The 27,689-nt window shown below is 40.7% G+C and overlaps 3 protein-coding genes across 4 annotated transcripts in view; 1 reads left to right on the forward strand and 2 right to left on the reverse strand.

Moving 5' to 3' along the window:
* Positions 1-46: 46 nt before the first annotated feature.
* acox1 (acyl-CoA oxidase 1, palmitoyl) lies at positions 47-16,501 on the reverse strand. 2 transcript variants are annotated; one of them, XM_067581036.1, is made up of 14 exons: positions 16,256-16,501; positions 14,375-14,534; positions 10,263-10,423; positions 8,717-8,824; positions 8,377-8,496; positions 8,138-8,253; positions 7,444-7,613; positions 7,019-7,181; positions 6,538-6,728; positions 5,821-6,000; positions 4,986-5,091; positions 4,311-4,454; positions 3,629-3,835; positions 47-3,406 (listed from the first exon to the last, which is right to left on the reverse strand). In XM_067581036.1, the coding sequence occupies exons 1-14, from the start codon at positions 16,362-16,364 to the stop codon at positions 3,356-3,358; spliced, it is 1,986 nt and encodes a 661-aa protein (XP_067437137.1). In that variant the 5' UTR covers positions 16,365-16,501; the 3' UTR covers positions 47-3,355. The 2 variants fall into 2 exon arrangements, with proteins under 2 accessions (XP_067437137.1, XP_067437138.1); XM_067581037.1 differs by lacking the exon at positions 10,263-10,423 and adding an exon at positions 12,376-12,536.
* Positions 16,502-16,511: 10 nt separating this feature from the next.
* On the forward strand, positions 16,512-19,210 carry ten1 (TEN1 subunit of CST complex). The gene is made up of 3 exons (XM_067581054.1): positions 16,512-16,749; positions 17,785-17,942; positions 18,482-19,210. Exons 1-3 carry the CDS (start codon positions 16,661-16,663, stop codon positions 18,631-18,633), a joined length of 399 nt encoding a protein of 132 aa, XP_067437155.1. The 5' UTR covers positions 16,512-16,660; the 3' UTR covers positions 18,634-19,210.
* Positions 19,211-19,421: 211 nt separating this feature from the next.
* The window catches only part of evpla (envoplakin a), a 17,144-nt gene continuing 8,876 nt past the window's right edge, over positions 19,422-27,689 (reverse strand). The window contains exons 11-22 of the mRNA XM_067586005.1: positions 27,622-27,687; positions 27,285-27,439; positions 27,105-27,202; positions 26,805-26,977; positions 26,104-26,279; positions 25,759-25,897; positions 25,458-25,651; positions 24,557-24,707; positions 24,372-24,455; positions 24,001-24,108; positions 23,826-23,918; positions 19,422-23,682 (exon numbers count right to left, since the gene is read on the reverse strand). Of these exons, the coding sequence (XP_067442106.1) occupies positions 20,284-23,682; positions 23,826-23,918; positions 24,001-24,108; positions 24,372-24,455; positions 24,557-24,707; positions 25,458-25,651; positions 25,759-25,897; positions 26,104-26,279; positions 26,805-26,977; positions 27,105-27,202; positions 27,285-27,439; positions 27,622-27,687 (4,836 nt within the window). The 3' untranslated portion in view covers positions 19,422-20,283. The remainder of the gene's footprint in view (positions 23,683-23,825; positions 23,919-24,000; positions 24,109-24,371; positions 24,456-24,556; positions 24,708-25,457; positions 25,652-25,758; positions 25,898-26,103; positions 26,280-26,804; positions 26,978-27,104; positions 27,203-27,284; positions 27,440-27,621; positions 27,688-27,689) is intronic.

The following is a 27,689-nucleotide window of genomic DNA, read 5'->3' on the forward strand; positions in this document are numbered from 1 at the left end:
AGATCAATTCAAACTGGTGTATCAAGACAGAAAAACTGAATACATATTGATTATTTCATTTTATTAATACAACTTACATGTCAAATTACTTACCATTAAAATCATCATTATTCAATAAAACATGTCAACAAATTATCACACAAAAAAAGCTTAACAAAGAACTTAGTCATTACATATTGAGAATTGTGCCTTTACAGCAGAAATCAACTGATTAAAAAATCTGTAAATACAGAAATGAGCTGCTATCAGTCTGGTGAGAGGACAATCTCAGTTAGTTAGATTAGGGAAAGACGACTTCCTCAGGCACATAATTATCCCACAAATCATCTTCACAGTTCACAGTGAGGCTTTAGAGGTCGAAGCTCTCTCATCATCATCATCATAGAGTCATTACAGTCAACGATGTAAGAACATTTTATTTGAGTCGCTCTATTGCTGCTTTTATTCACCAGCCTCAGTACCTACCATTTACACTGTTGGATTTGATTGCTCATTGAGAAAAAATTAAAACTACTGCAGTTTGAGATAAACAAAGAGTACAAACCAACCGATTCTCAAGAAATGACCAATGATTATAAACAGAAATATACATTTCTGTTTGTTTAGTCAATTAATAACAGATTTTTCTAAAACATTTGTTTCCTGAAATTGTAATAACCAAAATACTGAAGCATTAAAAGGAAAAAAAAAGTAATCGAGCTGGCACACAATTCATGTCATATTTGAATCAGAATAATTCACACAGTAGGATATTGAACATTGCAGCATAATTTAAAAAGTGTCTCGTCTGAAATGTGCTTGATTTAGAACTAAAGAAAGGAGGTTTGCTGGGGTGTGACCCTTCTTTCTAATAATCAGCCCCACACAGCAGGGATGGAGAATACTAATGCACATAATCAGTGCATAATGTGGCCTCACCGAACGCTCTCTTTCTTTTCCTCACAGGCGCTTTGGACACACTTGACATACTTCATCTTGAATCAGTATCTGCAGAAAGCTTTCTGTCACATTCAAAAAAGGCACACAGGACAGTGTAACCATTCATTCTAATGATGAGAAATCCTGAGACTGAGCTCATATTCGCAGAAATTGCAGAATTGCGAACATAACTACACCCCCCAAAATACTTAATTTTACCTAATTTAGCAAGTCTCTGAAAGCCCCCCCCCGTGTCATCGCACCATCTCCTGACAGGCCTCTCAACTCTCCGCGGAGTTCAGCCTCTGTTAACGGAGTTCAGTGTAAAGCAGGTAACCTAAGGACAACGATGTCTTTCATTATATAGCAACAGATCTGACAGGTGGTGGGAGCGAGGATTAAGGCAGATTATTTTACCTTTGTGATTGTGGTGCAGCCTTGTAAAAACTTGTTCGCTCTTGTTGGAGCTATAATAACAAGTATGCGTTTTGGGTGAAGTATCAATTTAAAGCTGTGGGGAAGAGTTTGATACAAGGAGCAATAATTAAAACTGTTATGACCCTTAAACACAACTGAACTTGATGTATATGCAGAGGTTTTATCTGCTGACTGCGCTACAAAGCATGCTAACAGCATCAGAAGACAGACTGAAAAAATACATTTTCAAGCTAAAACACAAAATCAGCAAAACTGTATCGTCACAGTATTTTAAAGGAAATGTTCTTTTACCTTTACTTGGTGTTTCTGTTGGACCTCAGCTCTAATTTGCTATTAGGTTATTTGTCTAATGCAAACTACAGTACTGCTGTAGTGACTTATACTATTCCTTCTGGATGCCTGCACAGATAAAACTCATAGAGATCAATGTCTCAAATATTCAATAACACGATGGTCCTTGTAGTCAGGGGAAACAACCAAAGTGATTAGCTGTGGGTTTGTTTCTGCTATAACACGCTCTAACATTATGTAACATTCATAATTACATTCTGTTCTTGATAGAAAAAAAAAAAAAGGAGATGGCATTTCCATCTTGACTGGTGCACACAGAGGAGCCATCAGGCAGGCTGCAGAAAATTAGGAGAAGATGAAGAAACATGAAATACTAAGAAATTTCACATTGGAATGTTTCTACAGAGAATAGTTGATTATCTTTCTGTAGACTTATAGCTGTTTTTTGGGGGGGGCTTTATTAGATTTCTAGATATAATTTTCATTCCTGGTTCTGTTTAAGATTATCATAGGTCTCCCACCCTGTGTTTTACAGCCTTTTTATTATCCACTGTGATTTCCTCCGTCACCCCAAGAGTGAAAGTCTGCTGTCTACACGGCTCCAAAATGTTAAGAGTACGCCATGTTCTTTACAGAGGCTGATTGTGGTGAGCTCTGATGGCGTTCCACATGACCACAAAGAGAGAGAGAACAGAGAGCAGAGAAGGCCAAATTCCTTCAGATGAGGCAAACACCAGCTGATGGCTAATTCTAGCTGAAAACCATCGTGGGGTTGATATGATGGGTTTAGTACAGTTGAGATCAGGGGTGTAACGGTACATGTATTCATCCAGAACCGTTCGGTACAGGATGCTTGGTTCGGTACGTGACTTTCCTTGACAATTACTGCCAAAATAGTTTAATAATCCACTTACATCAACATGAAGTTCCACCCAGAACGTTTTGGCAGCGCACCACTTAGCTGTAGCATGCTCATGGATGTATGCTAGCCGGCTTAGCCAAGGTAGCCTGGTTACCATGGTTACCCTGTAGTGTCACTGCCATCAAAATAACAAATGAGAGACCCATAACACTGACCAAGTGCAACACTATTATTAAAATATCCTCCTTTATCGCCGTAGTAAAGAGATATCTCTGTGACGGTCAGCTTTTCGCTTTGTCTTTGAGCGAAGCTGTTCAGAACAACGATAAACACATCTGACTTCTGATGTGGTCGGACAGCACATCATAAGAACCAGATCTGAGAGAGAAACATTTAATTAAAATGTATTCAGTAGAAGTGGTGGTTTGGTCCCTCTGACTGATAGATTATCATCATCAACATCATTAGATTATTGATGAATAATTAATCAATATTAATCAATGTGTAATGTTTAAGCAGCATGTTACTGTTGTAGCTGCTGGAGCTAATTTCAACTACTTTATATACAGTTAGACCATAAATCAGCTGTAAGCAGGTGTCCCAGGTTGTTTTCCACTACAGCACAACTAAACTGTTTCAGTAATAGTTTTGTCCAATGAGCCGTTGTTGGATATTTACATTTTTGAAAATAAAAAATGTTGTTTTCTACCTTTCTTTTTTTTTTCTGCTCTACTGAAAACGTACCGAACCATGAATTCTCTGTACCGTTACACCCCTGGTTAAGATTGTGCCTATTTTAGGGGTGTTGAAGGGTCACAGCCAGGAAATCAAGGTGCGAGGGTCGGCTCACAGTTTGGACCGCAGGGGCTTCAGGTACTTGTGGAAAGACTCATGGACCTGGAGAAGAAAAGACAGTATAATGAGCAAGACCAGGGGAATAAAAGACATGCATATACAATCACAAACACAGTCTCCTTGACTTGACCGGTGTAAGAACTTGATCAGTATAATAAATGCTCATCTCAAAAACTGATATAAAATCTAAATATGCTACTTTATTGAGACTCAAGAGAATTATTTTGTCACTACTATTATTTCACCCCGGTGACCCCGGCTGACCTCTGTGGAGTTTAGGGGTGAACGGCGAGCCCATTCGAACATGTTCTCGTAAACGTTCCCGTCGTATCGTCCCAGGACTGAATTCAGCTTCTTGTCATGGATATCAAAGGCATCTACCAGCGCCACAGCGTTGGGCCTCAGCTGAGACAGCAGCTCCTTAATACGGACAGAAATCTGCAGCACCTGGGGCACATTTATCAGTCCAGCCTGAAATGAAACAGATGGAGACGTGGATTAGAATGTGCTGCTGGATTGTACTCAACTGCCTGGGCGGTGAGGAAACACAGTCGTAGTAGTGGACAGTAGAGACAGTGGGTGAAGTTTCTGGTTTCAGAGCGAGTATGACATCTTCTGTCATGTTCAAATGAAATCTCACCTGATAAGCCAAAATCTAAATTGCCTTTTTTTTTTTTTTTTAACACAACAAAAACAGACACCAGCCACTGAGTCATACAGATCCAGCACACAAAGACTCCTTTTTGCTCGCTAGCGAACAAAGAGGCAATTGAGGCTTTCATAAGTGAGCAGACAGCGAAACTGTCGGCCGCCAGTTTGGAGAGTATGCAAATCATTTTCAGCTTTGTACACGCAAATATGTGCAACAAGCACGAATTCCAAGTAGGAAAAAAACCAACCACAGACTGTGGACCATGCTGTTTTTATATGTTATAATCATTTTCACCTGTAGGAAGTCTCCAGAGTTCTTTGTGATGCCATTGAGAGCGTAGAGCAGAGCCAGGGTTGACAGCACTGAGTGTATGGCCGTGTCGCCGATCTCACCCAGCTTGTCAGTGAAGAGCTTCACAACAACATAGTGACAGTGAGCCTGGAAACAAAAAAACAGGAGGACACAGAGATTAATTCAAGAGATTCAGAATAACAACTGAGAAAGAAAGAGAAAGGAAAAAGAAACAAGGAGACTGAGTGAGACTGAGGTTGAGACCTCAGCATGAATCTTTAAAATCTTTAATCCAACATGAATCTTTTGAGTTTTCAAAGCTATAGAAAGCTATGAAAAATATCTGATTGTAAAATGTCTTGTTGCTACAACCTGGTTTATGTAGGTTTGCTCTGAATTTTATCTGACATAAAAAGATTAGAGCTCTATGGTAGACTGATGTATTTGGATGCAAAGACTTTTATTTCAATTGGGCGCCAACAGGACAATAATAGAAGGTTGGCTGGGACGGCACAGCGCTGTTTCATTTCTGCTTTTTTTAAATACTGGTTCCTGGTCTACGGTTAAATATAATTCACTTTAAAATTCAAGTAAACACACACACACACACACACACACACACACACACACACACACACACACACACACACACACACACACAGACAGAAGTGAACTTACATCTGAGGCTCTGACCAGGTCGATAGCACTGTTGTTCCAGGCATCCTCCTGACTCTTCCTGCGCTGCAGCTCCTGCTGGATGCTCTTAGCTGCCAGCTCCACTAGACTACAAACAGACACAGAATCTGCATTAATCAGAGGCATCATTAATACAAATGAAGTAAAAACATAAATAGACACTTTATACCTCCCCAGCTTGACATGCAGATATATTCATCTTTGACTTTGGGCTGTATCTTAAAAACACAGTAGCACCTATTTTTACTGAAAAAGAATGTCCTTTCTCAAATCATCTAATCAACAATTAAATCTATATTTTTCAAATGAAGAAAATTTTAAAGGAGGGGCTTTAGTAGAAACACATAGAGAGAAACGACTGCTGAACAAACAATCGTCTTTGCCTTTCATCCCTCTAGATGTCTCAACTTGAAGGCCACATTTTGTTCAGCAGACTGGCTCAGACACTGACTGCCAAGTAGATGTAGATGTGACTACAGCTGACAGTATTTGCAAGGATGTGATCGGGACAGCGTATCATGTCAGACGGTGGAAAGAACAAAAGGCAGAAATATGGATGACAGCAGAGAATAGCAGATTTAGGCAGATGCTCTGGCAAAGAGACAATCAGGGTGATTAATGGTGACAGTTGTAGTTTTGACTAACATAATACATAACTGCTTCAAAAAAAAAATCATCATAATGCTAATCAAAAATGTGTCCTATGCAAATATGGAAAATAATGAATATCATTAAATATTTTACCAGGACTGAAAACATAGACAACAGTTCAAGTTAAATTCAGGTCATTTTCTTCTCTGCAGCTTTTGTGTCTTACGTGGCAGCTCGTAGTTTGTAGATCTCCACCAGGCTAGCCAGGTCATTGATGTCCACCACGGTTGGTCTTGCAGCGACAGGCTGGGGCTGGACTCTCCGATGGTCTGCTTCATTCAAGTACGACACAATGCCGCTCAGCTGCTGGCCTTCTTTGGCCTGTCGGTAGCTCTTCACCAGGTATCTGCACGGACAAAGCATGAGAACACACCCGCAGGTATGGTATTTCCATGCCACTCTAACTTGTTTTAATCCTTTTTAACCAACAAGTCTGGTGTCATATATCAACCTATTCATTCATTCCCATTCATCACAACACCCTTGTGCTTTGTGTGTGTCCTTCATGTTCAGGTACAAGATCATTGTGTGATTGAAAGTTTCAAGAAATGTTCCCACATGCCTGCCAGGAAAACGATATCCCTTCAAAAAAGGACAAAATGTCACATAATAGGTTTCTAAAATGGAACTACTGAACTTTATCTAGGGATATAAAACGTGACTCGTGTTTGTTTTTGTTGTGGGAGAAGCGTGGGTGTGTCCCCTGTTTTTGTGTCACGGTAGAGCTGCTGAGAAGGAGTATGTTTATGTCTGTGTGTGTCTGTGTTTGTTTCTGTCACGCTCTCATTCTGTTTAAGTATGTGACAAAACATCCATCCTACTGTATGAGCACTCGGCAGGCTGTGAACTTGGTCCTGGCGAGGTGTCACATGCGATGACATACCTTGCGGTCTGCAGCATCATGACTGTGTTTTCTCCCTCGTAGGTGCAGGTGGGGGTGAACGAGACGTAAATGTCTGGCAAGGCGCTGCTGCGAGAGTAGCCGTGTCCACCGCATGACATGCGGCAAACCTCGATGGCGGCGTTAGTTTCCCATGTGGTGAAGGCCTTCAGACCCGCGGACAAGGCATGGAGCTGGAGATGGGAGGGTGAAGAGGTTGAGAATAGCTTCCTGCAAGCCTGAACGCTGGGTGAAAATTATACTTAAACAGATATATATGACTCAGAGCTTTGAAAATATGAAATTATTTAAAACAGTCCAGATCAATTGATTAGAAGTTGCAGGTCTTGATTACCACAACAAAATGGTGCAAGCAACTGAAGATAGTAAAGAGTGTAATCTGTGAGATTATCAGACAGTCAACCAGCCACACGTTTAACTCTCATTCGAGACAGTACGTGTGTACCGTATCTCCACTCAGTACCTCAGGCAGTTCACTGAAGTCCCCCTGGTTGATGTCTCCAGTGATGCGGTGGTAGGTCTGGTACATGTACTGTCCTACAGAACTGAAGGCATAGGCCATAGCCAGCAGAGGGAACAGCTTGTACTGCTGCGTCTGGTAGTCGATGATCTGGGGCTCTGGCTCTCTGCAGGACAGAAACACGCAGCTTTGACTTTTCAGTTTCCCATTGATACACAAGGATGTGGTGAGAGATCAAATCATTATATAAACATAACTATAAAAACACACGTCATAGCAGTTTCATAAATAACTCTCATGAATGTGTTTTCCACTCTCATGAATGATCTTAAGCATGTATTTGTTTTGCTTGCCACTTCTATGAGTTATGCAGTGTTTATGCAGCCAATTGCTAAAGTGGCTCTGTGCACTCGTTTGTCATGACTGACCCCGGCCGCATTTCAGACTGGTGACGAACGGCACTGTAACGGATGGCGATGGTGCAGGCCTTGGAGAGGGCCCGAGCTGACTCGCGTACGATCATGGAGCGTACGAAAACCATGGTGCCGTAAGTCAGCTTGGCACTGGGCGGCTTCACATAAGTTCCATCTGGCTCCACCTAGTGGAGAAAAGAGAATCAGTCTGCATGCAGATCCTCCAAGAACATCAGTCCTACTCTTAATATACCATCACTAAATCCTCCACAGGATTGTTTTTAAAACCCTGCAGTACGTTTGCAGGACATAATCAGGATATTTTATACAAGCACTCCAAATACACTGCTTGCATCATCATCATCATGAAACAATGTGTCATACTTAGTATTAGCAAATATCATGCATGGATGAGGGCGTATTAACACATGACAGTCATCAGACACTTGTGAATGTAATTAAGCAATCATTCCTTATTTGGTACATAGAAACACAGGATGCATGTCTTCATGTAGCTTTTAAAATATCTGCAAATACTAGATTACATTATCTCAGTGTGTGTTACACAAATTAGTATCAAACAGACAGGCAGTGGTGGAAACACCCTTTGGTGAAGGCATCTCATCAACTTAAAAAGCTCCTTAAACACATCTGCCCTCATGGAAACCAATGCTTTTCTTTCTAGGATCAACAACTAATGTGACATCACCTTGGCGTATTTCATCAGCATGTTCTCCCGAGGGATTCGTACGTTCTCTAGTTTAAGGAAGCCGTTGTCAACTTCATTAAAGCCAAACTTGGGGCCAATGTCTCCAACCACAATACCTAAAAGAGTGTGAGAGAGGAAGACAGAGAGAGTAAGACAGATACAGCAACGGAAGAAAGATGAGGACTGACTTTACCACAAAAACCACATCCAGAGAGACATCATAGACAGCGGTTAGTTACCTGGAAGCGGTTGATGTGTGCTCATATCACGGATGTTTACGATGAATGCGTGCAGGCCGTGGCACTTTCCCTGAGTATAAAGCTGGGCTAGGACTATGGCATGGTTTGAGGTCTTTCCAACTAGAAAGAGAGAGAGTGAGGCGTTAAAACTAGTTTGTTCTATATCAATGAGGTTTCAATTATCGGCTGATAAGAAAAGAAAATTATTATTATTGTGCTGATAATGGAACCTTCCTCTGCTCTGATGTCTGACAGTGTCAGCGTTCCTTATTTATGTTCACAGGAATTCCGACACAATATGTTAATTCCAGGCTGCAGAAATGACTTCTAATGTACTCACGTCCTCCCGGCCACCATTTGATGGAGCTGACTGTGGGACTGTTCATGACAAACTCCTGTGTGGCTGGATCATATGTGGCGGTGGTCTCCAGTCCTCTGAGGTGCGTACCTAGAGAAAGACAACATATCAAAGCCCACCAAACACGTTCACGCACAACACACAGATACGGAGTAGACAGTGGAAAAAGCAAGAATGAATGATTACTCAGTGATGGAGACATTAAGACTACTGGCTGGAGATTAATCAATTCATCCTACGGTATTATGTAATAATACTCAAACATCAATCATACAATCAAAAAATAACTCAAAACATCTAATAGGATAATGGATCAAAGTGATAGGAAACATGGTTAGTCATTGAGAATATGGATTATGTGTAAATAGAAAAACTCTTTTCAATGAAAAACAAAAATGGATGAGGCCACTTGAAAGAATTCAAACATAAAAAAGGAGCAAAGTGCACCTTGTAGGTGTTTGACAGATCTGTAAACATGTATAACAATCACATTTAAGACAGTTACACACATGCTGTGACTAAGGCATGCCATTTGCTTACAGATTCTGAATTGGCATCTATTTCTAATCAGTTTTAGGGCTGCAACTGACATTACTGATTAATTGATGAAAAATGTCACAGTTTCCCCAAAGCCCGAGATACAACCTAAAATGTCATGACCAACAGTCCACAACCCAAAGATATTCAGTTTACTGTCATAGAGGACAAAAAAACACCAGAAAATAGTGACATTTATGATGCTGGAACCAGAGCATTTTTTCTTAAAAATGCCGTAAATGAGTAAAATAGTTTGCAATTAATTATCTCCCGATCGACTAATCGATTAACGGACTCATCGTTGCATCTTTAATCAGTTTTCAGCCTGTTCAAGCTGGAATGTGTGTTGCTATGCTGGGGACCGTTTCACCAAATTTGCAACATGCAACATGTGATTAATTCCCCCCTTCAGTTAATTTGGACACATTTAATTAATCAAAAGAAACACCATGCTTGCCACCTATGCATAAGCATGCGAGAGGACTGCAGGACTCACAATTCATCTGCAATTTGTGAGTGACAATCGTTTGTGAAACGGTACCCCTGGTCTGTAGCCAAAGACAGATCTCAGCCCGTGCTAAGACAATCTATGAGTGTTAGTGAAGGCAACAGTTCTGTCAAAAACACATGAAGAAGGGGTCGGTAAGAGAGCGGGAGAGGGTCGATGGTCTTGGAGGGTTATCTGATGCAGGCTGGTGGTGAGGGAGCTCAACAGCTAGCGGCACACTCAACGGGTTTGGGTGTGAAACAATTATTATAACATTTGTTTTAACTGAAGAATGGGAACTACTGCAATCTTAAAAAAAATGTAGCACCAGCCTGCATTAAAGTACCACCTCTCTAAACATTATCGTTAATGCACAATTCGAGGGTTAATTGGCGACGGCAATGATAAAGGAACCAAACAATCGCTGTTCATTTAAAAAAAAAAAAAAAAACAGTGCCTTGTGCAAAACAGGACGTGGACTTTGGACTGCTCTGTTCATTTTACCGTGGCCCATCTCAGTCTGAGCGTAGGTGCCGATGATCTCTAGGTTCCAGGCGGGCATGAAGAAACGGTCCATTTGCTCTGGGGTGGCCTGGTTGAGCAGTGTGGGCAGGAACATCCCCAGATGGAGATCCAAGGGCTCTGGCCTGTCCGGGTGCACACAGCTAGGCCACGCAGGACAGGGGCAAACGGAAAAGAAAAGCAGGTAGTAATGCAGAAAAAAGGAAAGGAGGAAGATGGAAGAGATGGAGGGAATTTTTTTTGATGGAAGCCATTTTATGGAAAGTTTATGCCAATGTTAGTGTAGATGAATAAAGAGAGAATGTTGTTTGAATATAAAAGACAGAGGTTATAAAAGCAGGCAGTAAAGACGGAGGTGACAAAGACAAATTAAAACAGCTTGTGAGCATGTCATGCATATTGGAACCGCTGATTTGATCATTCAGTCATAATTTGGCTCCATTTGTTGAAATTCAATTGAACTTTTGTCTTCAATAGCTGCGTATGTGCGTTTTAATACCTCAAATATTTACAGTAATTTGGTTTTTGCACGATTTGGCTCCCTGTTGCATTTCTTTACATCAAATGTCTTGTTCTTCACTACCTGGATGTTCTTCTAGTCTGAAAACATACAATTTGAAAAGTCACCAAAAATGTTTAGGTGAACTTTTCAATGAACTGAGTAAAGATATATATTATTATGTACTGTATATATACAGTATTATAATTGGAAATTGGTCCTATTCATCTCTTTATTGCTTTATCACTACATACATGACAGCATTGATAACAGATATACTGACATGGTTTTTTTTGGGCACTAAAATTAAGACTTGGTAGATAATAATAGGTAGGTAAGTTAATTTTAGTATTTAAGTGATAACACCACACCCAACATGCTGCGATAGAGTAGGAATAAGAACAGCGGTCACATCAGGTCATGACATACATGATACTCTAGTGCTTTGGTCCAGTGTTGGCCCAAAACCTGTCAAAATATGAATAATATGTCCATTAGTGAGGACAAGGCCATTACTTCTGATCTTTCAATGTGGCTCTGCATGGATGAAACACAAATTCATAATAACATCCGCATGTCTTTGTTACAGAGAGGCAACCAACAATAGCTTGGCTTGGCCTACATTCTCTCTCGCCACAGATTTCTCGGCCTCTCAGATTACAAAAAGGATATTCTGTTGGAAGTAAGACCTCGACTTGTTATCACATACTTCTGCAACACTGTGTGCATCTTCTCTTACTTTTTTTTGTAAGAGTGCATGAAAAATACAATTCATTTTCTGTCCAGTTTTATCCAGTCTACACTACCAACCGATCCACACACAAGCACAACCGCCTCATCGTACCTCACACTGCCTTCTGGTCTCTTGAGTTATCAATGGCTGAACCAGAGACATGGTAGGTAATTACGACTACATTACTGATTAGAAATAATTGGAAGTTCATCATCTGACAATCAATCAATTAAATCACAGCAATCAAAATGCACACAAGCTTCATGTGTCATCAGTGAATAATCATTACATAAAGGGGGAATGAGAGAGTTGTGAGCAGGAAAGCAGTAGAACGAACTAATGTTGATGGGAAAATGTTTCGGGATAGACGAGACAAAACTAACTAATTTAAGATACTACTAATCCTGAAGGTTGTAAGGGAAAACTACTAGAGGAGCAATGTTAATAACGCAGCTACAGCTATATGTACTATCTCTAGTTGGAACAATCATCAGGACAAACACGCAACTACTTCAGATTTTCAACATAATTTGGATCTGTCAAACACATACAAGAAATCACCGGATCCACTCCTGGTGCTCAACGGTTTTCCCAAACCTGCTTCAAATGGGCCTTTTTTTCCATCATCCAAAAACCTTTTTGGCTAAATCAACAACACAATGTTTCCCACATATAGACTTTACTTGGGCGGGCTGCCCAGGTATATTAACAACTGCAGTGTTTCACATTAATTACCTTGTCTAATTCTGTGGGAAACAGAGCAATGTCAATGTTTGCTATTTTATAATAGCGCAATGAAGTTGTGCCTGAAGGCCTTAAACAACAAGCAAGTCAGTGAGTTAAGGGCTAAGTCCAGGACTGACCGTGACCCATCTCAGTTTGGGCGTATGTGCCCACGGCCTGGAAGGACTCTGCCAGAGGTAACCATTTCCTGGACTGCTGAGGGTCACACTGGCTGTACAGGGTTGGGAGGAACATGACAAAGTGCAGCCCCATTGCCTCAATGTGGTTGCCTCCAACCATACTGCGTGAAGGGAAGGTAAAAAACTGAAGTTCAGACTTGCTGTTACTCAAATGTTGTGTAACATCACTGTGTTAAGGAAGCCCTGGAAGGCAAAGTGACTTTTATGGGTAAGGTCCAAGTTTATCTCGCACATACAATTTAGTTACCTGTTTTCACAACTTTGACATTTCGCCTCTCTGTCTGCAGAAAAAGTAATTCAGGTTTTTGACCAAGTAACTTTCAGATAAGATAAAATGTCTCCCGGATGAGGGACTGCATGAACATATTTTTCTTTCTTACATTCCCTTTTAAGGCTTCTTTCTGGAAATTGATCAAATGACTCCTGGGATTAAGTTTTCCCATCCTACAATCATGCACTCCTCAAGAGGACCAACAAAGTACAAGAAGTATTAATGTGATCCACATGTGAAGGTACTTCATGTAGTCAAGGTGAAGTTGAACTGAACATCTGCCTGATACTTTAATTTGCATGGTTAAAAAGGTAATACTTATCTAAAGGATTATCTATTCAGGGATTAAAGCAAGAAAAGATTTGTGAACCTGAAAACTGGTCCTGGGGGAAATGTGTACAACATGTTGAATTAAGTATTATATGAATTTTAAACTGCTCTACGCCTGAAACAAGGCATGGTGCATGTGGACTTTAACCCGTCTTTTACATTGTATTACTGTGTACAGCTAGTGAAAGCTGGGAGGAAACATACCCTCTGACACACTTTTAATCATGATGAACTTTGCTCCAGCTGAATTTACTCACTCTACACTCGACGACACAGATAGTTGGTCAATCTACAATCTATAATGCACATTTTCCCCAAAGGTAAATTCAAATGATTATTTGGACTTTGCATTATCACTGAATATTTATGGGACAGGCTATTGTTCACCATATGAAAAAGCTTCACCATATGGGGCCCTTTTGTAGAAAGAGACTCATAATTATCAACAGGGAGAATAAAGCTGGACGTTCATATCATTACAAACCACAAGTATAGCAGACCCAATCTGTGTCATGACATCCTTTGATATTTGAAACTAACATTAGTAAATTTGTACACTGCATATCAGTTAATGAACAATCCTGGTATATTATTTGATTACTGCCATAAAGTAGTATTACAGTCAAAACATGTCGAACACATACAGTCGGTGTATTTGATGAATTACACACCTTTGATCCTGATAGTACTTATATCTGACAGAGATCATAAGAACTTGCTTTTTATTAAACGCATGTAGTTATGATGTATAAAAGTATAATAAGTGTCTGCCTAAGTACACAAAGTGTGTGGAAAACAACAGTTCAGTGTTCATTACTTCCCTCTATTAAACTTGAACAAAAAAGGTGAGCTCCCATAATTGTGAGTGACTCCCATTACATGTGAAACTCACTGCTCCTCCACTGTTACCTCCATTATATAAGACCATAATGCTTTGCATCGAACTAAAGACAAAAAACAAACAGAAACCACTGGAATAACCTTCAATCGCTTGCTAAGCAATTGAAAGCATTTAACAGGCTATTTTTTTAGTGACAGTAGGTCTCACTACTGAATATCCTTGTGACAAAATTCCCATATTCAAAATCAATGAGCTAAATTTGAGCCAAAATCTGTCAGAGCATAAAATTTTAAATACATGAGACCTTATTTTGAGTCTACCAGCATTTCAAAGGACATAATCCTATTGTCCAGCAGGCTTTTCGTGTCCGCTTTGTCTCTCGTAAGTAACAGCAGGTTTCGACTGTGTGTGGGCTGCACTCCCTCAGCCTTACGATCACACAGACCTATTTGGATTTACTGTATGTGGCCTCACGTGTCGATTCCTTTACCACATACCTCTTATAGCAGTAGATCTCCTCCGGGTCTGCGATGCCATACTCTCTGAGCTTCAGGATCATTTGGGCACTCTTTCTAATAGCCTGGTCATAGCGCTCGCTGCGGGACAGGAAGTTTGGGTCTTCCTCCTTAAAGTCCGGGTCGCTGAGGACCATTGATTCTACAGCGGATAGTGGAAATTGAATTAGGGATGTATCTTTCAGTCTATACAGCTGCTTCAGTCTAAACAACAAAATCAAGACCTATATATTATAAATCTTTAGCTGGACATTAGCAAAACTCTAATCAAAGCTTGTGAATGTGTACATACAAGTAGAGTCCATCTGTGTATTGGCATATGTCAGCCAATAAGTGACAAGAAATTGCATTAAAGAATTTCTCCAGATTTTTGTGAGGTTGATGGAACTAATGTCTCCCTAATCCAGATTATTGGCATGTATACATCTGTGCATTAAAGCAGCACTACTACAACAGCTGTGCCCCCATTCAGGGGATAGATCCTCCAAAAGTCCACATTTCGAGACCAAATGCATCGTATACAACAGTACCAAGTTTAGACACACTTTCTCATTCAAGTAAATGGAAAGGTGTGTCCAAATTTTTGACTGTTACTGTATGTTTAAAAGGCCTGTGTCATTTTAAAGTCTCCTTTGCTCCCTCAGCATCTTGTAATTCACTGCACACTGTACAATAATCATTTGTTCAATGGACTGTTCTGGCAGTCTTTGTACACATGGAAATCATGTGATCGTGATGTATTTGTATTCAGGTTTTCATCAGGCACTACTGTAGTAAATGTATAGTAAACGTATGTGTGTGTGTGTGTGTGTGTGTGTGTGTGTGTGTGTCTAAATCACCAAAATGGGTTTAGTCTGTTTGATGCTAGACTGTCTCATTTGGGGAGGAGGTTCAAGTTCAGCTGAGCCCTCAGATCCTTTTGAAGGATTTACCACTGAGGGCCATGTCAGAGCTTGTTTCTGTTTTTGCAGCATGGCAGCACCATAACAATGTTTGATAGGAGCAAGCCTTAACATAGCCACAATAGTGGACTTTGGTATAAAACTCTGCACCTCAGACTGGACAAACTTTACTAATAGCTGATTGCTGACTTGGGAATGTATATAGACATGTATAAAATAGGCTACGTGTTTTCAAAGGTGCATTTGCACACCAAGATACACTTTGGTCCACATTGAACTTGAAAAGACTTTGACACCTATTAAACTTCAGGTTATTTAAATGGCTTGCTCTGCACTGTACGTTGTGTTTTGCCAGAAGAAGAATAAAGCAGCATAACGTTAACCGTTAATTAGCGGTAGCTAGCTTACTTAACTGGAAGTGATATGATATCAACCACTATAAATAAGAGATTCTTACTAAAAGTTAAACACTAAGTTAACAACTTTAGTGGACAGTGGCATGTGCCAATAGAACAACAGTACTGTCCGTGTGACACAGCAGCGCCACATGACAGTTAGAATCGTCGTGAGCCAGTAGCAGGAAGTGGCATGTGGCATTGCAGGAGTGCCATACATGGATGTATGAAGAGGAGTTCTTATAATACATCCATGGTGTCATATGGCTTACTGTTTAGCCGTAAAAGTGCAATTAGCCAGTAGAAGGGCGGCAGCAGTACATCACAAAGTCACCTAACTTAACTGGCATATGCCACAGAGATAGGCGCTTCTGGACAGAGCTGCTGCTGCTAGCTAACGTTAGCGATGAAAGCATCGTTTGGTTTGCTCAACATCCCCCTTACAACACTCTTTTTCTTAGCAAATATCATCATTACCATCAGCACATCACGTTTTATAGTGTCGAAAGTAACCACAACAGGCAGGCAGGACTCACAGGAAGCAAAGGAGATATGTAAAAACTTACCAATTTCTCGTCTTCTTGTGGTCTTCTCGGCGCCGCCGTCCAAAATGTTGGTGAGTTTTTCGACGTCAAAAGTGGCTTTTTGCCGCTCTTTTAGGATATCGGGATTCATGGTTCTGGATCAGGGAGAAAACAGTGAGAAGAAGTGTGTTATTGTATAACCCCCTCTAACCTCAACCTGACTGCACCTCCTGAAACGACCTCCTCCTGACGCAGCTGCGGAGAGGCGGAGACCGACGGGTCATGTGACTTATACCAGAAGTGAGGATACACACAGGAACTGTCTTCTCTTCTCAACACGTTTTACTGCTTACAGTACTCAACTGACTCTGATTGTGTTAAAGATTTTTCTCTTGGAAGCTTTTTTCTTTGTTTTCTTTTTGTTTTTTTGGGGTTTTTTTCACCACGATGCTTCCCGCAGCTGCAGTTTTTCATTTCCCCTGGGAAGTGACGTCTGGAGCAGTGCAGGAAGGAGAATCAGTGAGAACTTTTGGCAGGTAGATTTTAAACATCAGATGTGATGATGCTCGAAAAATAAACAACATTTCTGTTTTGCAGTGGATTTGCTCGACACGAGACCATTTCTGATTTATAAGCAGCGGTTGAAGTAGCAATAGGTTTCTAAAGCTTAAAGTCTTCCTCCAGTCAAAAATGTGTTTTTCTTCTTGTTCCTTCAGCTGGATGTTTGAGCTTCATTGTGCAGATTTTGACACTAGAAGGCTGTTTTCAGTTCATCTGCTGGAAGGGGAAGGTTTCTCTATGCTCACAGAAAATCTAAGTTTAAAGATCCCCTCCAGACATGTATTAAGACATATAAAATACTCTGCTTGGAACAATAACGTGTGTCTGATATGGGGTTTCCACAAAAAAAGTATAATTACTTTGTTAAAATCCTTAAAATGGCATCTACTCCTTCTCTCTCATTAAACATTCCAGAATATATGAATATGTAAATATATTTCACTTCAGAAGTTTAATAGCTACAGCACTGTAAAGTTAATTCTCAGTGTTTGTGCTCTGGATGCTTCAAGTTTCCACATCACACTTGTGTGTGTTGAATATTGAACCAGAATTGGCTCCAAACTAGTTGTGATGTCACAAATCATGCTCATAGGTTTGAGCACAAACTTTCCACTTTCAGCAGATGAATGTGAAAACAGCCTTCTACTCTGCACAGACATCAATCTGCACAATGAAGCTCAAACATCCAACTGAAGGTAGAAGGTAGGGGGACTCTAAGGGATATTGGTATTTTTGCTTAAAAAATGACAAACAATTACAGAAATTGAAATTGCTTATCGAAATAGTTACCAATTAATTTTCTATTGATGGAATAATTGATCAATCAACTAATTGTTGCAGCTCTAATCAATTATTGATATTATCAGTCTTGTTATTATTGTTGTTGTGATTAAATAACATAGAATACAACTTCATTATTCACCAATGTGAAAAATTATCTTTCGGCCCGACTGAATTTAATTGTTTCATCCAGCCTGACTTAAACCTGCTTACCAATGTACCTTTTCCAGACTTGTCAGCTATCAGCCTGAGGAGTCCAGGGCTACGCTGTCAGCTCAGCATGCTTCAAAAGAGCACCAGGTGGTCGTCAGCACCTTGTTTGTGGAGCCTTTTAACCCAATAATTGGGGCCCAGTATGTTGTTCTGGGTGAGAAAGAAAATACTGAGGGTAAGGGAAGACTTTGTGATCTGTTATGACTGCGGGAATGTTGAATAATTTGTTATGATTTTCAAAATAGCACTTTCTCTTGGGTCCACACATCAGTCAAACAAGAAAATGACTGTTAATCTGAACACTTTGTCACCACCAGAAGTGAAAATATAATGAGATATACATTATATTATTATGAGCAGTATATAAACAGATCTTTAAATGCTGTCATTTGTCTTTTTAGACTGTATTTTGCTCATGCACATACAAATTTTAATGTTATGGGACTTTAAATTCATAGAGGGTAATTCACAATTACAGGATTCAGTGTAAACATATAAAAAACTGTGTTATTAGTTTGTGGTAGACCTGATACTAATCATTATATTCTTTGCTTGTTTTCCTCATACCTTTTTGCATCAGACTCAAGAATCAAGTTAAAATAAACCTAAAACTATTTCTATTTTATTTTAATAATACCTATTTCTTTAAATACATACAGGACTCTGTATGTTTATTGCATCACCTGCCTTTACCTGTGTCTTCTTGTCTTACAGAGGGTGATGTGATGGTCCGTGCCCGCGTGCTGAACTGTGTTGACGGTGTGAACGTTGCTCTTCTACAGAAAGCCATCAATGAGCAAAGGAGCTTCTTCAGGGAGAGGGAGAGCAAACAGGGTGATGCTGCACAAGCTGCAGATGTAACCTGATCCGGGACTTTATTCGTAAAGTTTCCCAGAGTGCTCGTGGAGAATCAGAGCTACATAACTGACTCTTAAGCTGTTTGCTAAGGCGCACTGTGCTGTTGTATGAGCTCAAATGAACTTTAAGACTGTTTGGTTAAAAGTGTGAAAGACAGAGGTTTACTTCCATCAGTTTATATGACTATCTTATTGTAATCTTGTGTAATTTTTCTATTTTCTATTTATTCTGTTCTTTTTATTGTGTTTTATGTCTGTATGTATGTTTTTGCTTTATCTCCTCTGTGAAGCACTCTGTGAAGGTGCTCTATAAATAAAATTATTTACTTACTTTCTTATGAAAATGGTGCATGTTTTAGCAATATCTTTCAATGTTGATCCAGCTTTTCAGTGCTGCCATTTTATGTGGATGTTGAAGTTACCGTACTTAACGTTCTTGATGTAACTTTATGGTCTGATATCATTCAAAAATACTTTAAAAATGTTTTAACTTTCCAAACAATAGACATGTTAGGTATGGTTCTTGATAAAACCTGTGTAATATAAATAAAAGCAAACTCCTCCTTGTGCCAAAGAATGGCTTTAATGTGGACTAGAGCTTAAATGATTAGTCTTTTAAATCAATTAGAAGCAATAATTTTGATAGTTTATTAATTATCATTGTCATTTTTAATGCAAAAATGCAATATATTTTGTAGATCCAGGATCTAAAGACTTGCTGCTTTTCTTTCCTTGTTATGATAGCAAACTGAGATTCTGTGTGAGGATGTCAATTTGCATTTTGTGAAATTGTAATGGCCATTTTTCATTATTTTCTGATATTTTATAGACCAATTAGTAGATTGGTTGATAATTAAAATGTAAAACTGATGCCCTAGTGCAGGAATAAAGGAGCTCAACTAAAGAGTCAATTATTCCCCTCAGATTTTCATTGGGAGGAGTTTTAAAGGCCTGAACAAGTGAAAATATCCAATATCTCACAAGAAAAAAGCTAAATGATAAGCATTATTTATTATAGCTCATCTGGCGAACACTTAGATTTAGAGGACAGCTTATATGAGTTATATTGGCAGCCAGTTCGTGCACACTGGGTGGAGTACTGCCCATTATTTGTCATTTGATATCAGTTGAGGGACACACCCTTTCTTGAAAGTAAAAGTTGAAAACCTGCTTGTGTGCTGTGTGTGACTACTCAGCAATGAAAGTGAGGGAGTCTGTGCTCTTAAACCATTATAATTTAAATTTATTAATATTTGTTTGTTCATAAAGTATCAAACAAGATTGAGTTTAAAGTGAACAGTGTCAAGGATTGCCCATAAGTAATACAGAATCAAATCAATCTTGGTAAATAGCATTGCACCATGCCCCAGTATCCCTAATAACACAATAATATCAGACAAACTGCATTTATATTCTGTTTTAAATAAAATCAAAAAACATTGCCCATTCAGATATGTTAAGTAAACAAAGGCAACTCAGCAGCAATCATTTTGGCTAGACAGAAAGCTTTGCATTAGAGACTTTTCCTGAGTCCAAATGTACATTGTAATTAATGTATGCATTTTTTCATGTTTGTACAATATGATCTCAAATGTAATAGTACATTTTTCCATTTATTGCTCCACAAATCAGATAACTCTAAGTACGTTGTAAACATATCTAGAATCTCGCATATCTATGAGAGTTGTACGCTGGAGTGTAACCGGGCTCTTTGGAGGAGGCTGGCAGCATTGGTAAGCCTGACATTGGGTCTTTCTTACAGCGATCCAGAGCTTGTTTGTAGTTGATCTTCTCCTTTGTCACAGGGTCTACAATATCCTTGATGTAGGTCGTCTCAGCCTGCAGCTCCCTCATCATTGTGCTGTCGATCATTTTGGACCCAATGGCATCCAAGATGCTTACTCTGCAGCCAGTGTTAGGATTCACTAGCCCTCCAGTCAGGTGCTGTGCCTCCATGTGGCGAATGGCCGTTTCCTTTGGCATCCAGCCTTTCTGGACAGCCTCTCCCACAGACAAACGCTCTTTGGTCATGGGGTCCTCAACGCCAGTAAAGGCCTTTTGTGCATTGAGTAGCCTCTGGAGTTGACTGTCCTCAATGAGACCTCTGGGTGCTGCCTTGTGAACCGTGAATCTCTCTTTGGTGTTGATATCAATGATGCCACCTGTTGCTGCCTGAGCCTCCAGAAGCCTTTGGGCGGTGGTGGAGTCGATCAGTTTACGAATGGCGGCACTGCGTATTGTGAAGCAGGTGTCAGTGTTTGTATCCATTATTCCAGCAATTGGGCAGATTTCTGTTGCAGTGGAGAGGCTAGGAGGGGCTGAATTCACTGGTGTGGTGGACTTTGGGGTGATTGAGTTGAACTGGGGCTGTTTCTTGTTTTCACCCGCAACCATCAAGGCAAACTCTGAGATGGGGATTTTGCCTTGTTTGTACTTTTTAAACTCATGCTCTGTAAGCCTGCCTGCCCTCAGGGCATCTTTAATGGGGTACTGCTTGCCACTCTTGCGATCCTGCAGTACAGATGTCTCCCCATCAGGTCCCATGGAGGTAATCTCCTCCCAGTCACACTCCAGCTCCTGCAGATGAATGTACTGTTGACGGTCAATCAGGCCCTGCAGGTAGGCATCATAAGGAGACATGTCTTTGCCTGTATCTGGATCCAGAATGGTGATTTTGGTGGAGACATTGGTCTCTTTGGTTCTTGTTTCAGCATGCTCCTCTTTCTGCAGGTTCAGTTGGAGATCTCGGATGGTGTTGTCTCGCTGGTGAATGTTGTCTTTTTCATCCAGGATGTCCCTCTCCAAACGCTGGATGTCAGAGTCCATCTTAACGCTCTTCTTCCTGCTCATCTCTGTCCTCTCACTCATCAGCTTGCTCTGCTGCTGGAACGACAGGCTGATGTCATGTTTCTTGGCCTCGAGTGTCTTAAGCTCATGAGTGAGGTTGTCCCTCTCCCTCTGTAAGGCATCTCTGTTCGAAGTAAGGGAAGCCTCCTCTCTTGAAGTGCTGGACTTGGAGCTTGTCAGATGGTTGATTTTATCATTGAGACGTCTGATTTCATCCTCCAAGTCCTGCCTGGCAAATTTATGCTCAGATACCTGTTCCCTCAGGCGATCCCTCTCTGCTTCGACAGCCTGGTCTTTCTCAACACGGACAACCTCTTTGTACACCGTCTTCTCACCAGACTTCTCTCTCTGTAGGATCTCAAGCTTGACATTGGTGCTACGGATATCTCTCTGGAGACGCAGGATGTCGTTGGTTTCCTTGTCCATGTCTGACCGCACACTGTTTGTCAACCTATCCAGTTTTGGGTCTCTCTCAACCTTCAGCACCTCCTCAACTACAATACTTTCCTCAACAGGTGGTGGGGCATTTTCCAGCTGTGTGATGCGCCGTTTGAGATCTCTGACCTCAGACTCTGCTTGAACTCTCTTTTGATGCTCATCACTCTCTCTGAGGACCCTCTCTTTGTCTTCCACCGTTGATCTCATCTGCTGCGACTCCAGCTCCAGCTGACGCCGCGTCTTTACTTCTTCATCCAGGTTCCTGCTGAGCATCTCATGCTCAACTATCTGCCTTGGGTCCTTCTGTAAACGTACGACCTCCTGCACAACTACTTTCTCCTCAGGTTTCTGTCTCTCCAACAGGATGGTTTTGTTTTGCAGGTCAAACACCATCTCTTCGATGGTGCGCCGCAGCTTTGCCTCCTCACGCACATCTCTTCTCAAGCGGTCAGCTTCTTTCTCAAATAGAGGATCAGGTTCATACTTGATGACTTCTTTGGTGATGAGTTGGGTCTCTATCTTGGACTTTTCAGCCTTCCATTCATCTCTGTCTGTCCTGAGAAGTCTCACCTGGTCTTGGAGGGAGTTGTAAACGGTGTGTAAATGGTTCACCTGATCATTTAGCCTTTGAATCTCTCTCTCATTTTCAGGGCTTCTTTCCTCCTTAACCACCTCTTGGAGAACTTCCTTTATCTCCACCTTTGGTTTCTCAGAACGAAGTTCTTTCACTTCAGACGTGACCTGGGTGATCTCCCTATCCAGATCAGAGCACTGCTTGTTGGAGTCTTGTATGTCTTTCCTTAGACGCATTATCTCCACCTCTGTGGTTGGATCTATCCGGTAGATCTCATTAACTATTTCCTTCACCTCGACTTTTGGTTTCAAGTCTTGAACTTCTCGGTAGCGACTATGGAGCTCCATCAGGTCTTTGGACAAAGAGTTGTTTTCAGCCTTCTCATCCTCCATGCTTGTTTGAATATTCTTCGATTCACTGATGAGGTCAGGGTCTTGTTCAATCTTTTTCACTTCCTTAGTGACAACCTTAGGCTGGATGTTAGGAATCAGCCTCTCAAGTGCATTAATCTGGCTCCTTGTCTGGAAGATTTCATCGTTGAGGAGCTTGCTCTTGTTGGTCTCATCAGAGATTTCCGTCTCAAATGTTTGCACTGCTCTCAGCATCTCTGGGTCCTTTTCCACTTTCACCACTTCCTTCTTAACCACCTTCTCTTTGATGGGTTGCTTCTTCTGCTGGAGAATCGAGACTTCTGTCTCCATCTGAATCTGCTGCCCATCTAGACCTCGGATTTCATCTCTCATCTTCGCTATTTCATCTCTCAGCTTGGCGGCCTCCACATCTAGTTGAGGATCTTTCTCAAACTCTGTCACCTCCCTGGTTACCAGTTTGGGTGGAGTGTTTTTAAGGGTGTCCTCCAGGACAGTGATTTTATTGTTAAGAACCTCAACCTCAGCCTGGGTGGTGTTACGCCTCAGGGCCTCTTCATGCAGTTTGTTCTGAAGATCAGCCACATCACTCTCCAGTTTTGGGTCACGGTAGTACTGCAGGACTTCTTTTTCCTCAACACGCTCCACCCCTCTGCGACTCTTTAGTGACATCATCCTGTCTTTGAAGGTTCTCAGCTCTGTTTGGGCATGAGTTGTCCTCTCCTTCTCATCATCCAGCTCTTTTAACAGACTGTCTAGCTCAAAACTACTCTTCTGCTGGCTTTCAAGCTGCACCTGTTGTTGTGCCACCATTTGAACTTTCTCTTCATTCTGCAGCAGGGAAACGTAAATTAATTGAATGTCAGTAAGTGATCAAGTGATTTGTTCTATGACATAGCTTTCATTAGTTTTACTGTGAACATTTTGTGATAGTGAAGAAGTCATATGTTATTTTTATTTTCTGGCTCCCTTACTTGTAAAATGAGATTCTTAGCCAAGCTCATCTGCTTTTGGCGTTGGGTGTTTTCAGCTGTTGCTTCAGCATAACGGTTGACCAGATCTTTTTCCTGTAAAAAAAAATCATTAGCCACCTTGATCCTTTAACAAATGTAATGTCCTTATGTTGAAACATGGAAGTTTAAAAGTTACCTCTTTCTGAACTGCATCAGCAAGTGAGAGCACATCAGGTTTCTTTGCAACAGTGGCTCCAGCATCCTCCTGTGTACTGTTGTATTTATCAACGTTGGTCTCATACTCCTGCACAGATGTGAAGAATTAGGTTATGTTTTCTGGTTTGAGCACAAGTTAATTAATTCAATTATTCAGCGTATGCTTGTATTTGCATTTGTGGATTAGATTTCTAATTTTTTTAAAAATTCAACAGCCATGAATGAGTTATTTTATCTCTGTGGTAACATTAGGGATTCTTTCTTGTCTTTTTTCTAATGCCCCAAATCACCAATGCATTCTCTCCCTCGTATTTTATAGCACTGTATTATAATCCATTTGAATCGTCTTACATTGAGTAGATTCTGCAGGTCTTGAGACAGGTCCACCACTCTGTCCATATCATCTCCCTTCCGCTTCAGGTCATCCATCACCCTCTGCCGTGAAATGTTTAACAGAAGTTAATCACTGTGATTCCATAATTTTACTATAATAGCAGATAAAGTACCATCCACTGTTAATTAAAAGGCAATCTCACCTCCTGGGAGCTCTGCTTGGCAGTGACCTGAGACAGATCATCGTTGTGGTTTATCTGGTTTGTCGGCAGGTTGTCCAGGAAGGAATTCAGGGATTTGGACGTGTTTTGGAACTCCTGGTTCTTGGTTGCAGTTTCTTGTAAGATTTTTTCCCTGAAAGAATCGATCAATATGACATGAAAATGTATTGACTTTCAAAGCTCTGAATCATGACACAAAAATCTCAAAGGTGTAGTGGTTAGCTCAAGTTTTGTTTTCTTTCATTCCTATTCTTGAAATATATCCAAGGTACAGTATAATCGGTCTAAACTGTTGCCTGACCATGTTGCTTTACAAATCACATCATATCAGCATACTAGTACTTTCTTTATGTACTTGTAATCATAATGTAATCAAAAGTTGGCCTATTTTTAAATTTAAGGACCTTTAATTGCCTTTTTGACATAAATAAAGCATACACAAACCATGTATAAAATATAATAATGTATAAAACATGTATGATTTGTGTGTGCCAAACGTTCAAACAAAGTAGTGAAGTTGTCGTTCAGTAGTTGCAAAGCTTTTTGGTTTGTGACAGCGTAAAAAAAAGCCATGTCCACATGCGACCACTAACACTCGGTTCATTTAATAATTTTTATGGGGCTGAAGATACTAAATATAATACTATATGGATTTCACAAATATAAAGCAAATATTAGAGAAAAATAAATGTATTATGCAAAAATATCCTTTTAATAATATCATGTTTATCCTGTGACTCCTCAGGGAGTCCCGACCCCTATGTTGGGAACCAGTCTTGTGGATTAAATGACAAACAAATTAACAATTTCAGGAAAAGATGTCTGTGAAAGAGCAAACTTACTGACTTTCAATTTAAACTGAAACGACTGATCTGAATCTCACCTCTCCTTCAGCTGATTAGCTATGTTTGCGTAGCGGGTCTGCAGCTGCTTGACCTCTGTTCTCTGGCGCTGGATGTCAGGGCAGTACTCCTGGTGGCCCTGCTGCAGAGAGCTGCACAGCTGCTCTGTGGCCTCCAGATCCTTACTCAGCTTCTTCATGTCGTCCTCAGCCGCTGCCACAGACTTTCGCTGGGACTGAATACAGCACAGGATACATGCAACTTAAAATCTATGTTCAAATCTGTGTTTTTATGTGGTTGATATAAGATTTTAAAGGAATGTGGAAATGCAGATTTCCTCACTTGAATCTCCTCAGTGCGAGCTTGGACTGCATTTGGCACATCAGGGACTGGACCGTCTTGAATCAACTTCTCCTCAAACCCAGAGACGAGGCCATCCACCTTCTTTATCTGATCCTCCAGGTTGAGAGAAGCATTTGCTCTGCAGAAAACCGTGGAGAAACGTAGTGATAAGTGAACTGAGTTTATTTAGTTCAGTAGCAGAGCTTAAAAAAGACAGACAGAAAAACGTGACACGTGTCAGGTTATGTTTTCTTGGCTGCTCTCTACTGCATTCTTTGACGAAAAAAAATAATTTAAATCCCCCACTATGCCACTACATCTATGCCGAACATAACATATGCTTACTTCTTGGTGTAGAGGTCAGCGAGTTCAGCGATGCTGTCATGCTTGTTCTTGGCAGTGCTGAGTTTCAGTGCTAATGCAGAGGAGGTATCACTGGGATCTTTGGACAGCAGGGGCTCCAGGTCAGACTGAGCTGCAAGCTTCTGCTTCTCTAGAGCCTCCAGCTCCTTGGCAGCTTGCTGTGTAGGAGCAAATTTACATATTTTAGATATCAGGTCATCTAACGTTCCTCTCTGATCAAACATAAACACTGTAAACTGTAAATAGAGACACCTGATGATTATTACACTGAGGAGATCAAAGTTCCTACAACATCATTACCTCCCTTCAGTAAATTCGCTAAAAACACACTTCTATGATGATGAAATATTATACAGTACAGTATCTATGTACAGTATGATTAACAGTAACTGTTTTGTTAATCAGAAAATCATTTGAGCCACTTTTCAAGCAAGATGCAGATTTATAGACTAAACTATCGATTCTCCAGTCAATGGAGATAATAATAGTCAGACTATTTGGTAATAAATGTAATTGTTAGTTGCAGACCTAATGTATGTATGAATATTTTTCCTGTTTTCATCTTGGCTGGTAGCTGACAGAGAACATATGCAGAAAACATGCTAACAAGAACAACCTTAGCTCAAACAAACAGTCAAACTGTTCTCAGTGTTGATCTCTGACAGTGAGTTTAATTGTCTGACCTCCTGCTCCTTCAGCCTTTTGGCCAGATCTCCGGTGGGGTCCGTGCGGCTCAGTGGGGCCCTCAGGCGGTTCAGCATGGCCTCCTCAGCATCGACCAGGTCATTGTCCAGCTTGTCCAACTCCTGAGCCACCACTGCCACTTTGGGGTCCGGTGGGGCAGAAGACACTGGAGCTGTTTGCAGAAACAGGAAGTTGATTGACTGATCTGATTGTGGCATTAAAACTATTTATGCAAATGGTGGTAATTAATTATCCTGATTTAGGATATTTTAAGATTCAGTTTATAGATTGACAGTCACCTGATTGTTGGGGTCTGGACACTTCTGATTTGTGATTCTTCAGGGACGCTGCCAGAGCGGCTCTCTTCGTCTTGATGTCTGCCAGTTCACCACCCAAACTAATGAATAGGAACAGTGTTACTGACATATTCTTGCATTGTTAATTGTAGCTGCATAATAATACAGCCTTGCGCTACTTACAGGTCCACTTTGTCAATGGCCTCTGGATCAGGCGGTGGGATCTGGAAACAAACTCCTGGAAAGGTTTTAGTTGCCCCATCGGTGGAACTAACGTCCCAGTTCTCAGAGTCTGAGTTAGATTTCAAGGTGAACTTCTCCCCTCTCGACAGAGACGCCTTGATTATAATAAATAAATGAGAAAATAAAATCATTCTACACATGCCTAAAAGTTTAAAGAAGAAACATCAGTGTGTATGAACAATTGAACTGAAACCTCTCAGTTAGATATATTTGACAGTCTTCGCCTTTTATTTGTTCTATGAACACCTGACAACAATTTAAGGTTGAGATGCTCCACCTTGTCGGACTCCCAGTCACACAGGGACTCCACTGTGATGGGTCTGTTGGGGGCAGTGCGGCGTAGCT

This window comes from Thunnus thynnus, chromosome 3 (assembly GCF_963924715.1).
Source record: "Thunnus thynnus chromosome 3, fThuThy2.1, whole genome shotgun sequence".
NCBI lineage: Eukaryota > Metazoa > Chordata > Actinopteri > Scombriformes > Scombridae > Thunnus > Thunnus thynnus.

Excerpts from the sequence above, each read along its gene's own strand:
- acox1 (XM_067581036.1), bottom strand. The coding sequence starts at position 16,364 with ATGAATCCCGATATCCTAAAAGAGCGGCAAAAAGCCACTTTTGACGTC. Across the intron at positions 8,825-10,262 it reads TCAGACTGAGATGGGCCACG|GTACGCACCTCAGAGGACTG; the intron begins GTAAAATGAACA and ends GTCTTTCTCTAG. Across the intron at positions 6,729-7,018 it reads ACTTCAGTGAACTGCCTGAG|CTCCATGCCTTGTCCGCGGG; the intron begins GTACTGAGTGGA and ends TCCCATCTCCAG.
- ten1 (XM_067581054.1), top strand. The coding sequence starts at position 16,661 with ATGCTTCCCGCAGCTGCAGTTTTTCATTTCCCCTGGGAAGTGACGTCT. Across the intron at positions 16,750-17,784 it reads TCAGTGAGAACTTTTGGCAG|ACTTGTCAGCTATCAGCCTG; the intron begins GTAGATTTTAAA and ends TACCTTTTCCAG. Across the intron at positions 17,943-18,481 it reads TGAGAAAGAAAATACTGAGG|AGGGTGATGTGATGGTCCGT; the intron begins GTAAGGGAAGAC and ends CTTGTCTTACAG.